This window comes from Salvia hispanica, chromosome 5 (assembly GCF_023119035.1).
Source record: "Salvia hispanica cultivar TCC Black 2014 chromosome 5, UniMelb_Shisp_WGS_1.0, whole genome shotgun sequence".
NCBI lineage: Eukaryota > Viridiplantae > Streptophyta > Magnoliopsida > Lamiales > Lamiaceae > Salvia > Salvia hispanica.
In genome coordinates, this window is record NC_062969.1 from 9586337 (window position 1) to 9599047 (window position 12711).

General features: G+C 40.5%; 1 protein-coding gene across 2 annotated transcripts; it reads right to left on the bottom strand.

Moving 5' to 3' along the window:
• Positions 1-1278: 1278 nt before the first annotated feature.
• Positions 1279-10379, bottom strand: LOC125190166 (zinc finger CCCH domain-containing protein 19). 2 transcript variants are annotated; one of them, XM_048087379.1, is made up of 10 exons: positions 8295-10379; positions 8082-8161; positions 7302-7474; positions 5483-6392; positions 5183-5310; positions 5040-5099; positions 4902-4952; positions 4303-4373; positions 3588-3742; positions 1279-3494 (listed from the first exon to the last, which is right to left on the bottom strand). In XM_048087379.1, the coding sequence occupies exons 1-10, from the start codon at positions 10145-10147 to the stop codon at positions 1549-1551; spliced, it is 5427 nt and encodes a 1808-aa protein (XP_047943336.1). In that variant the 5' UTR covers positions 10148-10379; the 3' UTR covers positions 1279-1548. The 2 variants fall into 2 exon arrangements, with proteins under 2 accessions (XP_047943336.1, XP_047943335.1); XM_048087378.1 differs by having other exon boundaries at positions 5483-6398.
• Positions 10380-12711: the final 2332 nt, after the last annotated feature.

The window sequence follows — 12711 nt, forward strand, 5'->3', positions numbered from 1 at the left end:
TGGTATGGCACGATGGCCTTATACGATGGCACGGTGACCTTGCATATGGCACGATTGCCTTGCACAATTGGCACGGTGGCCTTGCATATGGAACGATGGCTTTGCTCTATAGCACGCTAGCCTTGCACTATGGCATGGTGGATGGCACAACAGCCTTACAAGATGGCTCGTTGGCCTTTCACGATGGCACAATGGCCTTACACGATGGCACAGTGGCCAAAATTGGCACGGTGGCCTTACCCTATGGCACGATGGCTTTGCACGATGGCTCGATGGCCTTTAAGGGACTAGGGACCGTATTGGGACAACCGAGGGACTCACACCTGAGCGATACGCACATTGGATCATGTGCGCGGGAAGATGACTATTCTGTTTAACCCGCTCCGGGCCCGGACTAGCATAACGATGTTCTATGTCGGCCGAGCACATCTCAGGCCATGGCCGAGCTTTTGGGCATAGCTGGCGGTCTGACTTGAGTCCCACAAAGGGATGTCCCTCTGGACCTGACTCGGGCACTATAGACATCTTTTTTTCGTGATAAACAAACATTTCCAAATCATTTGATATTTATAGTTTTTCTTTTATACTCTTATTTTCTTATTAAATTCTTATTCTAAACAACATTGTTTTACACTATCATGTAGTTTTAAAACCTTTCTTTTCTCGTTTTTGAAAATCGTTTATTTCTAACTAGATGTTAGAACAAATTTTATATCGAAAGAATATATTTCTAACTAGGCCTTGTTTAGGGATATTACATCTATGATACGGGTGTGTCCGCATCACCGTCGATGGAAGGAGATGGGGAGACCACCGTGGAACAGATCGGGGAAGGACCTACTGCGGAAGACCCACAACCGGTGTTCGAGACGGTGGCGAGGGAACAGACCATGAAGACAATGACACGTGCACGGTCGCAACGGCAGAGTAAGCAACCGCTGAAGTATGGGGGCTTCGTTTCTCGATGAGGATGAGTAGTTAAGATTAGCAAATTAGTTATTTTCCTTTATTTAATTATGTCGGTTTATTTTGGTAGAATTAATTGTACTTATTGGGTCGAGCATTGCTCCTTTCCGGGTTTTCTTGTTGGTTCTGTGGAAATAAAGGAATATCAATCTATTTAAAATAATATTTGGATACATAAATTAATCAAATTTTGGAATGATACTATTATAAAAAAAACATAAGAATATTATGAGATGAGAATATGTTGAGACCCCCGATAGAAATGGTTAAAGAAACATAAACGTTTTGCGCAATACGATTTAAATTGGTAAATTGGACAAAAATCTAGATCCCTTTATTTTCCGTTTGACAAAGTCGCTAGAGCACAAAGTTGAGCACTAAAAATTGGGGAAAAGAAAATTGCTATGCAACTACGCAAAATTGCATATAGCTAAAAAGCAGCTATCTGAGCTGCACAAAGTTTACAAATTTAAATACCTAAATAAGTCAACCTTTAAAGAAAAATGAAATAGGAAAAGCGAGAGGCAAGTATCACCTAGCTTTTACTATCACCTAAGCAACAAGAGCTGCGAAATTTCTAAATCAAGTATGCATGTAATCACAGTATGCCCCTTTGCGACATCGCCCATTCGCATTGTACGGGCACGGTGTGCCCCTGTGTTGTCTAGGACCACTGCCACCGCCACCGCCACCGCCACCGCCACCAAATGATGATTGCCTGCTCCAAGGCCGGGCACCACCAAATCCTGAATCTCGACCCTGGCCTCCTCGTTGACCTGAGTACTGACCCCCAGCTGGGCCCTGCTCACCAGGCCATGGAGCCCAACCTTGGTTTGCATTACCTTGCCCCGACCCTTGAACAGCTGGAGGCGCCCCTACAGTTCCGGATGGAGGGCCCCAAGCGTTCCCAGGCATTGGCCCTGGGATTGGTGGAGCACCACCCCAACCTTGAGTTGGCACCCAACCAGGATTCGGGTTGCCAGAAACCATCCCTTGCATGTTACCTCCAACTGGATTTGCGGGTGGAGGAACCCATGCTGCAGTATTACCAGAGGGCGGTGGACCTTGCATAGCCGGGCCCCAGTTTACGTTTGCATTGGCTGGCGCAGGATTCCCCCAACCCATGTTTGGATTGGTCGGCATTGCACCCCAGCCAACATTAGGATTTTGAGGTCTCACCACCATAGGATTACTGTTATCAGCCGGTGCCACGCCCCAAGATGCATTTGGTGTGGTAGGCGAATGCAGGTTTGGTTGGCTACTCTGAGAAGGTGGTCTCCACACATCAGGTTGAATCCCAGACACAGGGCCTGAGTTCGGGAAGCTTCCAGAAGAACTCTGAACGTTAGGTGGGGCCCAACCATAACCCTGTGCCTGACCCGACTGTGAACCGCTGCCCCTAACCTGATTATCAGCTGGAAGATTCTGACTAATAACAGTATGCACAGGCGGGACAGCGGCTCGTGCATGGCCATGCACCTCTGCTACATGTGGTTCACTCATTGAGGTTGTCTGATTATGCAAAGGGACTGCTGAACTCACCATGATTCCGGGATGAGACTTGGGTGCCGGAGTAAAATTGGTATTTTGCACGACGGAATTCAAAACTGTTGCAGGATTAGAAGGATGATTTGCAAGATTAGGCAAAACTGCAGTAGAAGATGGAATCCCACCATTAGCAGAAGGTGATTGAACTGCAACAGTGAGATGACCTGCTTCTTTCCCTCCAGACCACCCTGCGTTACTTTGTTTAGGAGTTGGAGATGGTAGGTTCGTCGTATCATTCCCAGACCACTTCTCAGCAGACATATTTGAGTGTGAACCAGAACTTTGAATCAGTTTTGCTCTCTCATTTTCTTGGGGCAACAATGTTGCAGAAATCTTATTTGGATGACCGGCCAATGTATGGGAACTGTGCAAGGCACTTGTTGCTGGGAATGTGGTCTCAGCTGGCAATGCCCTCGGAAACTTCCCTGCCAGCGCATCAACCAGGAGTACAGAGTTTTCTTGCTTCTCTGTCGCTCTCCATATCTTCAGATTAGCAGGAAAGTAACCTGTGTTATTCCATTTGCGCAATTGGACCATTGAAAAGGGACCTTGCACTTTTCCAGAAGGGTCCTGATATTGCCACATCTTCTCTGATTCGTTTATCTTGACAGCAGGTTCTGCAGCCCCAGCAGAGTAAGACCCTTGCGAGGGCAGTGACGCAACACCAGAAGCTGATTCAGGTCGGGATACAGTACGCTGAGCGCGTTCAGCAGATTCAGACTTAATAGTAGTAGAATTTGGCCTATTAAAATTATCCGAGTCTTGGGTCGACTTGTCTCTATCTAAATTCCACAAATTCTCATTTACTATCTCACCAATATGGCCAGTATTGGTTGAAAAGTTGTTGCCAGACAGGTTCCTGCTCGGTGTAGCTTTTCCTCCTCCACTCCAAGATTCTTTTACATAATTATCCCTTCCAGGAGAGATTGGGCCCCTCCCTCTCTTACTAAAACCAGAACCTCGAGATCTCATGAAAGTATCTGCATAGAACAAAACAAATTCTGATTAGAGATTAGGATTGGAGAACTGTGACTATACTGAACACAAAGCATGTAAAATGATATGAAAGAGACCTCGTCTAGCATCTTCATTATCACTGTCATTATCTTCCGATTCATGACTAGGATCCATCTTTGGATCCGCGTGAATTTCCGGTATTTCATCTAGTCTGCGCTGACGCTCTTCAGGGGTCTTCAAAAGCTGCAACTTCTCAACACATTCTCTAAGCGTGATAATCAGTCAAGGGCAAACTAATCGTTTCAGAGAAGCATAGTACATAAAATATAAAACTAGTACTATTCTAAAAATTATCGTTATAAACAAAGCCCAAACATAAAACATCATGATCAACGCGGGAGCATATATATATGACACTAGAAGATGAATTATGTGGCAGGAAATTTCCTCACACAACAATAGTGTATTGAACTTATGTGCTTTATTGTATAAACAGATCCTCAAAGGATGATTGTATTCCAATTTTCCTAGAGTTTAACCACAGCAATTGACCAAACAAATCCCAAGATACTAAGTGCTAACACAACGTATGCAATATGCAATAAACTCCTGAAACATATTGCTCCTATGCAGAAAAGAGTGTGGTTAATTTTATAATAAAACCAGTATACTTTTTAAGAGGCTCAAAGCATAGGCAGTTACATGGATGTCAAAGTTTGAGAGAAGTATATAATAATATTAACTTTCCCAACAGGCAAAGACATAGACATAATAGGTAAATAAGAAGTAAGGTAAAATGACATGCTTATATCGACATGCAGAAAAGGATATTCTTTTCGACGGCCTAAATCACTTGCTCGATCACGAAGATGACTAAGCCGTAAGGTCTCTGATTCCAGCCACTGCATAGCAACATAAAAGAAATAACATCATCTAAAAATGTAAACAGGATAATAAGATGCTATTCAAGACTAAAATACATATTCACAATAAAAATAAATGATCAGATCACATATCTTGGAAAGATCAACGATAGATATATCTCATTAGTCATTTCTAGCATAACTAGAGATATATTACTACTCCACTCTACTGCACACATTTGAAAAAACGGCTCTAAACAAGGGAGCATGGAGCAAAATACCATAAATAACCCAAGTAAGTAGTGTTTATATTTCATTTATGAATGGATATCATAGAATAATTTTGAACCAAGAGGGATGCAGCATTACGCACTATGCCAACAAAAATAAGACGATCAATATAGAGCATGCAGGTAACACTCTCTATGGGCTTCAAAACTTTCAGAAACTAAGTTTGTCTTAAGTTTATGAAACTTGGGACAAAACAGAAGGGACTTTATATAATCCATTTTAATTCATAACAGAATATAACAGTTTCCAAAATAATAAACTGCAAAGATTACATACATCGTTGACTCTGGCCACCTGTATTTCTGTCGTCTTGTCAAGGATCTCACCCTACAAACCAGAAAAGTTATCTCACTATAACTGTTATATTGACAACCTAGGATAAAAACAAATGTATGTAATTGTGTATGTATTTACCACAGTCAGAGGACTAATGAGCCCACACTTGATACTCTGGCGCAGACGTTTGCATTCATCCTGTCAATGTCAGAAGAAAATATGAAGTGAGAGAATTGATTTCAGGGGATAAAAAGTATTCGCTAATGGTGAAATTCAGTTACCTCGGTGAACTCTTGATTTGAGATTGTATCAATTGATATTATTTCAGTCTTATCTAGATTTAGAATCTCTACCATTGTTTCAGTAGTTCTTTTGCCAACTTTGTAAGGTTCTGCTGCTTTGCTAGTTCCTGCAAACAAAAAATCAAGTAAAAGCAATATCAGCTGTGTTTTCAATAATGAGATGGTGGAATTGTGATAGGAAGGCTAAGCTACCACCGAATATAACTGTTATTAGTTATAAAAGCACTCGAGGCAGAGAGCAACTATAACCAATATGAAGACAATAGGAAAAAATCATACCTACAACTTGAACTATTCTATATAAATCCTGCTTTTGGTTACTACCAGATATCCTTATGCGTACAAATGTTCCGATAACTTTCTCATTGAATGTTTCAGTATCTTCAAGTAGGTCCTCCATCAACTTCCTTCGCAGGTAGATCAAACCAATGTTATGCATGTCAATAGCTGCATAATCATCAAGATTAGACTGAGGCCCCCGATTATCCCCTTTCTTACGTGATTTACGTTTCTTATCTTTGCCACCCTTAGTTAGGGTTTCAGGACTGGCCTCAATATCTAACTGGTCATTTTCAGTATCAACGACAATCCCTTGAAGATCATCATTTTGCTCATCTCTTATGAGAAAATGAGATTCAATAAGCTTTAGCATTTCAAAATGCCCAACTCGAGGTTTCCCAAATAAAGTCTCAAGTCTTGCATCACACACAATTTGACTTTTCCGACGAGGATCACGCAGCTTGTTTATTTTAATATACTCAAGCAAAAGTGCTTGTACATCAAACTGAGACAATAATGATATGTCACCATTTTTCATATGCGAGACAAATTCAAGTAGCTCCTGTGATGCCCACTCAGAATTGCCAGATGAAGAAACAGCTCTCTCTCGGGATGCAACACCAGTATCAACTTTTGACCTGGATTTTGATTGTTTTCTTATCTTTCTTCTTTTAGGCCTGACAGTTTCAGAGTTCTCAACGGAGTCATCTGAATCGGAACCTCCTTCATTTGCATCAGCCTTCACTTCAGCTGACTCCGTTTTGCTGGTGCCAGACACATCTGCTCCCTTCCAAGGGTTTCTAGCCTCTAAAATCTCACTTGATGACAATGACAACTTAGCTTTTAACTCTAAGTAATAATCTTTGAAGAGATACTCCCAGCTACTTCTGTCATCAAAGTCAATTTGAGCCTGCACCTCTCGTTAATAGCAACAAGAAATAATCAGAATAGTCATACAAATGCAAATAACAAATGGCTGGATGACCAGTAACACTACTTAACCCAGTTACTGATGGATCTAGGAACCAAATACTCATAATTTCAAATTTGGACAGTGTCTGATGAGCACAACCATGAAGTGTGAAGCCAGAGACAACCATACTAAAAAAATTCTAAAATCAAAATGATGATCGGAGAACAATAAATGCCTACAGATCTAAATAGTTATTGTGAATGGTAGACACAAGTCACAGGTGTCTAACATATTCATACATAAAAGATTTTACACCATAATCCCATGGAGGGGGTGATCTAATAGTTCTTGGTTTGTGAAGATGCACTCTGTGGTGTTCCATTTTCTTTTCCCGTTGAGGTACACTAGAATTAACGGGTTTTCTACGTACTTGATTGTTTTAGGGGATGTTATTGATTTGTTAGAATTAAAAGTATTAAGATTGAGTATATCTACAGTGTTGAAGAACTATGGTGCCCACTGCCCACTTCTACAATTTAGACTATCTCACTTCCAGAAGTTGGTTACCTTTTTATAAGACTCTACCCCATGTGCATCAGAAGCACCAATATGTGATAAATTATTTCAAAATCCCAACTGCACCTTTAGAGGCTTAACTAAAAGCCAAAGAAAAAACAACCATGGTCCAACTAAGTATAGATAGTTAATCAAGGAAAAGCCCAAGGATCATTATGTCAAACACAAAAAGCTGGCCTTGGTGTATAACCATTGAAGAACAGTAGTATTGATGTTTCTACATGCCAGGTACCACTAATTAACAACAGCAATTATATATTTAAAGCACAGGAAGAACAAACTAATGAGTGGGGGCAAGAGAGATCATGAAGCACATACACCATTGTTTACCTGTTCATTGTTTTCAATTAACATAACAGTTCTCATGCAGGTCTCACAAAATCCTTTATTTCCTCGGACACATAAGATAGTTGCATCTTTAGTGCAACTTTTGCACAGGGAGAAGGTACATGTATAGCACATATAGCGCGCATTCTTCTCACAGATGCTACATAAATGCCAGCCTGAAAACAAGGAGAATCACAAGTTCATTAGCAGCAAAAAAATACTACAACGAATCCTCAAAGGGTTGGATAAAGGTGCATATTAAAATTTAACCATATTTTAATCAAACAGATAGCAAAAGAAGAGCACATTTAAGTAGTTATGATGCCATTCAACTGTTCAAGTAGCGGCTTGGACAACACAGTTATAGCAAAAAGCTTTCAATTAGGGTTCACTTTTTTCAGTAAAAAAATGCAACTAAAATTCAAAAGATGTCACGAGGAATGGCTCTACATCAAATAATAGTTCCAACATCTAGTTGATGCACGTGTAAAAATAAATCACGTTATTAACATTAATTTGCAATATATATATCTAAAGTTAGACAAGTTACTAATTGTAACAAGTTGAATTGTAGTAGTATATATGTTTCTTAACAAGCATTTGTAAATCTAGCAAACTCTCTACTTGTAAAAATTAAATCCAAAGAAGAGGCTGTTCATTGTAGAAAAGCAGCAAAAGATAATTGTAAGGGTTAGTACTAATAAAAGAAGTACAACCCACAACAGTGTCATAAACTATCATCAAACATGTGCATGCACTTTTGAGATACAGAGAAACCCATACCACAGTTCCAGCGACCCTTAGATTTGAAAAACGCTTCATCTCGATTTACACAGGAAGGATGATAGGCCTTCGGGCAACCTCTGTAAACACATTAAGAAACACAAACTAATGTAAAACACAATGACGCCCGTGGTGGCTACCAAAAATAGTTTGAAGACAAAAGGAATTGTTTGTAAAATGAGAAAAATCATCTCTGCATCCTAGAAACCTTACCTGCGGTCACATAGCACAAGTTCCCCACCATCAAAACAGATGAAACAAACATCCTCTCCCACAGTCTTCCGTGATGATCCTTTAGCCAATGCTCTAGTTATGGATGGACTTTTTGTCAACTTTGCTCTCTTCCGCTTCCCTCCTGACGATTTCCCTGATTCTGCCATATCAGTTTCAGTCTCCATTTCAGTATCTTGTGTCCCAGTCTCCTCCTCAGCAGCAATTGTTTCATCTTCTTCGTCTTGTAGTCCACCAGGTGAATCATACATGTCTTGAGCAGTCTCATCTACATCACTCATTGTATCCTCTGTCTCCATTTTTCCCTCGTCATCTGGGGTTTTAGAGTCGATGGAGTTGGTTCCCATGTCAGCATCTTTAGCCAGATGATCCACCTCAGCATTCCTTGTCATCTCAGATTCTACTCTGGACTCTTCTTCTTGTTTGATATCCCTTACAGGGAGGTCTGTGTCCTCCTTATATTCTGACTCATTCAAATGCACATCTAGATTAGCATCACTTGAGACCTTCAAGCTAAAGTTCTCATCATCCACCATCTTCGCTTCAGAAACCTGACTCTCCTCAGCAGCCACCACCCCTTCATCCTCAGCATGCTTGTTTCTTTCGTGGCCACTAACATCTTCCAAACCTTCATTTGATTCATGGACCTGCTCTTGTTCAGAAACTTTAGCTAGATGCACGCTGTCATCTGTTTCAACTTCTGCGGCCGTTATTTCCGCCACAGCCTCGGCATCACCTTTCTCTTCCTCTTCAACCTCAGTTGATTTTTCACCTGCCCCACATTCTGAATCATTTACCAAAAAATCCCCCCTCTCCACAGCAACATCATCACTCCTTGCAGCTGTCTCGGCATAATTGTCCACTGTCATTCTCTCCACTGACTCATTCTCCACTCCCCCCATTGTTGCAACATCCACTTCTTCCTGGCCCAATTCCCTCTCATGATGATCATTCAACGACTCAGTTCCCTCCATCACCAGGTTCAATTCACCCCCTGCCCCATCTGTTTGCAATTCAGACAACTGCTGCTCACAGACTGCATCAGTATCGGCCACTGACTCATTCTCCACTCCCCCCAATGCTGCAACATCCACTTCTTCCTTGCCCAACTCCCTCTCATGGTGATCATTCAACGACTCAGTTCCCTCCATCACCAGGTTCAATTCACCCCCTGCCAAATCTGTTTGCAATTCAGACAACTGCTGCTCACAGACTGCATCAGTATCGGCCACTGGCCTAAATTCTTCCTCACCTTTCACTTCAAGATGTGTGTCCTCGGCAATTTCAACACCTCCGGCGTCCAATTGCGATTCAGACTGAGTAACATCCACCTCCAACTTGGCATCAAGAACAAGATGTGTGTCCTCAGCAATTTCAACCCCTCCGGTGTCCGATTGCGATTCAGAATGAGTAACATCCACCTCCAATTTGGCATCAACAACATGTACAATCTCTTCTTCGTTTTTTGTTTCAGAATCAGGGTCAATTGCCATTTCATCACCTTCCTTATTCACTACTGATTCATCAAGAACATGCGTATTGACTCCATCAGCAGCCACCCCCCCCACCTTCTCTGCACAATCCACTCGGTCCGCTCCTTCCTCACCATCCACTCGATTAGCTCCTTCCTCCAGCGGTTCCGAAGCTGCCACTTCACCGCCGCCATCCTCAGCCAGAACCTCCACCGTCCCTCCGCCGACCGCCACCGTTTCATCCTCCACCGACGCCACCTCTCTTTTCTCGCCGCCGATCACAGTCGAATCACCTGATTCCGCAATCGATCCGCATTCCCCGGCGCCATCAATCGCCGAAACTCCCAAATTTTCCTCATCCATTTGTCTGGTTTAAATTGTTCGTTCACGAGCAATATATATGCTTCATCATCCACAGTGGGGGCAAACTGATTACCGTTTTCCTTTTCCTTACAAACCCTAACCCTAATTTTGCTTCGAGCAGAGCGCTCGTGCAGGGGAGTTGTTGTTCTTCGACTCTACAAGATTCTTGAAAATGCACTAGGGTTTTGGAAATGAGAATTCGATGGATTTCAGTTTTCGATATTTTCCTGAATTTATTTACTTTAATTTGGTAGGGAGAGTTGTTCATTAATGATGAATGGAAAGAAATATTAATGAAAAATGGCTCACTTTTGGGCTTTCGTAAATTTAAATATATTAAAGCCCAATTAAATAGAATGGGCCACAAATGATAGGTACATTTATTCCATTTTTCCATTTCAAATGACTTTTATTTGTATACGTCCAAATTGACTAATGAAATATGATCTCTATGGACACTTTAAATCTAAATAAATATTGCACCACATATCAATTGTTGACTCTCTCTATTTAAAAATTATCTCTATAGGCACTTTAAATCCCAAGTAGTAATATTTTATTTATATGGGCACGTTAAATCCCAAGTAATATTATCTATATGGGCACTTTAAATTCCAAATAATACTGAAGCACATATCAAATGTTGGCTATCACTCCTTTCTCTATAAGTGAGTGATTAATTATATTATAAAAGAAAATAATTATACGAATGAGATGTATCAAAAAAGAATTTGATTTGTTTATAATGGAACAAAATGAGGTATTTGAAGTTTAATTGCAATACCTAAAGAATTATGTATTTGCATATGTCAGGCCTTGGATGACCTATGTTCGAGTCAGACTTATAATGACTCAAGTTTGAATCTATCCATAATGTGTTGATGTATTGGTCGTGTTCCTGGTGTGGTTTCAGTATGAGAAAAAGTTTATTGGATTACAAACTCATCTCATGTCGAATGAGTGAGTGAGGTTGAAAGGTCATATAAGCATTGTCAACTCCAATTATTTTGAAGACTTTTGGAATTGACCCAAAAAATAAATCTGTGCCGACGAGCTTGATCCAAAGTGGACAATATCAAACTAATGCGCAGTCGACGGATTTAACATCGTGCAACGTTTTAGCTTGAGATGAAATTAATCTCACCCTGGGAGAATAGGAGCATGGAAGATAGTTATCGTGTTTTTGGTATTACTGGACTATTATTACTGTCACTGTTCACTTCTTTTTTCCCCGAAAGTGAGCCCCACACTAAATTGCAACAACGGGTGTGGCACTACTCAGCTCGTGGAAAAGAGACAGTAAGCTCCTACATTTGTATACTAGAAATCACCTTTCGAGTGATTGAATACTGTTAAAACTCTTATTTTATTTTCCAAAGGAATAAACAGATTATTTTTGTCATAATGTTGTTATGTTTTACATTTAATGGATGTTTATTACATGTTTAAATGTATAAGTAACTTAACAAAGTCTAAGTCTTTGTTTTAGTAGACCGGTTGTGGGCGTCGTTCACTTTAAGGTAACACGGTCAGTTCTAAACAAAGAAAAAGAAGAATTTCACAACCTAGATAGGCTTAGACTACCTATCGTGAAAGGTTGCAATGTCAGTCCGATTATTTCTAAGCCTTACTGAAATAAGATGACGTTGGTGTGGTATAGCACTGAATGGATCTAACAGCGAGACAGTCTTTATGCTATCTACTGAAAGACGAGGTCTTGTAAATTGTTATTTCTTAATCAATGTACGTTAGCATTGAGCATACGGTATTGATTATGCACTACTTTGACTTACCAAATGGTGCGGGTTTTTCGCAACCCAATAAGCCTGGTATATTGGGTAGTGGTGATTAATATCTAGCGGTGCTAGGATTGCTATTATGTTGAATCGTGCGCGAGGTGAGTCTCGTTTGATAACATCCTCAAGAGAAGCTTGAAATAAGGTTTTATTATTCGGAACCTAGCTAGTTGGAGTTTAATTACTCTATGAATAATAAATAAGATTTTCTTGCTGAGTCCTCTCTTGGAATAAATAAGATATTAATTAATTAAGTCCATAGCAGACAATAATTAATTAATGGATGTTTCTATCTTAAGCGCGGGAAATAAATATCAAGTAATGGAAACCCGAAGTACTTATAATTTCGGATTTGGATGGGGAGTGCAATATTACTTCTGTAGTGGCTGCTCGTAATATTCCAATTATAAGCTTATATTAAATTGGGTTTAATTTAATTAGTAAAAAGCTAATTGGAGGAGCCCATATCCAAAGCCTTCCATAGATCCCTGTCTGGGCCCAATATGTGACTTATTATAAATAGGAGAATAAAGGAGACAGAAAATACACTTTATTTTTCTTCTAAAATTTTCGTCCCCCTCTCTTCTTAGAAGAGGGACGATTTTTCTCTCCTCCGTGGGAAAGGATTTCCGTCTTCTTTATTTAAGTCCTAGTACACTGGTGAGATCAGCCCACCCTGATATCAGTTTACAGTCCGGGAACCAGACAGAAGATCCGTGGTTTTGTACTAAAGATCTTCACGTGGAGAAGGCGCTAGCTATCTTCGAT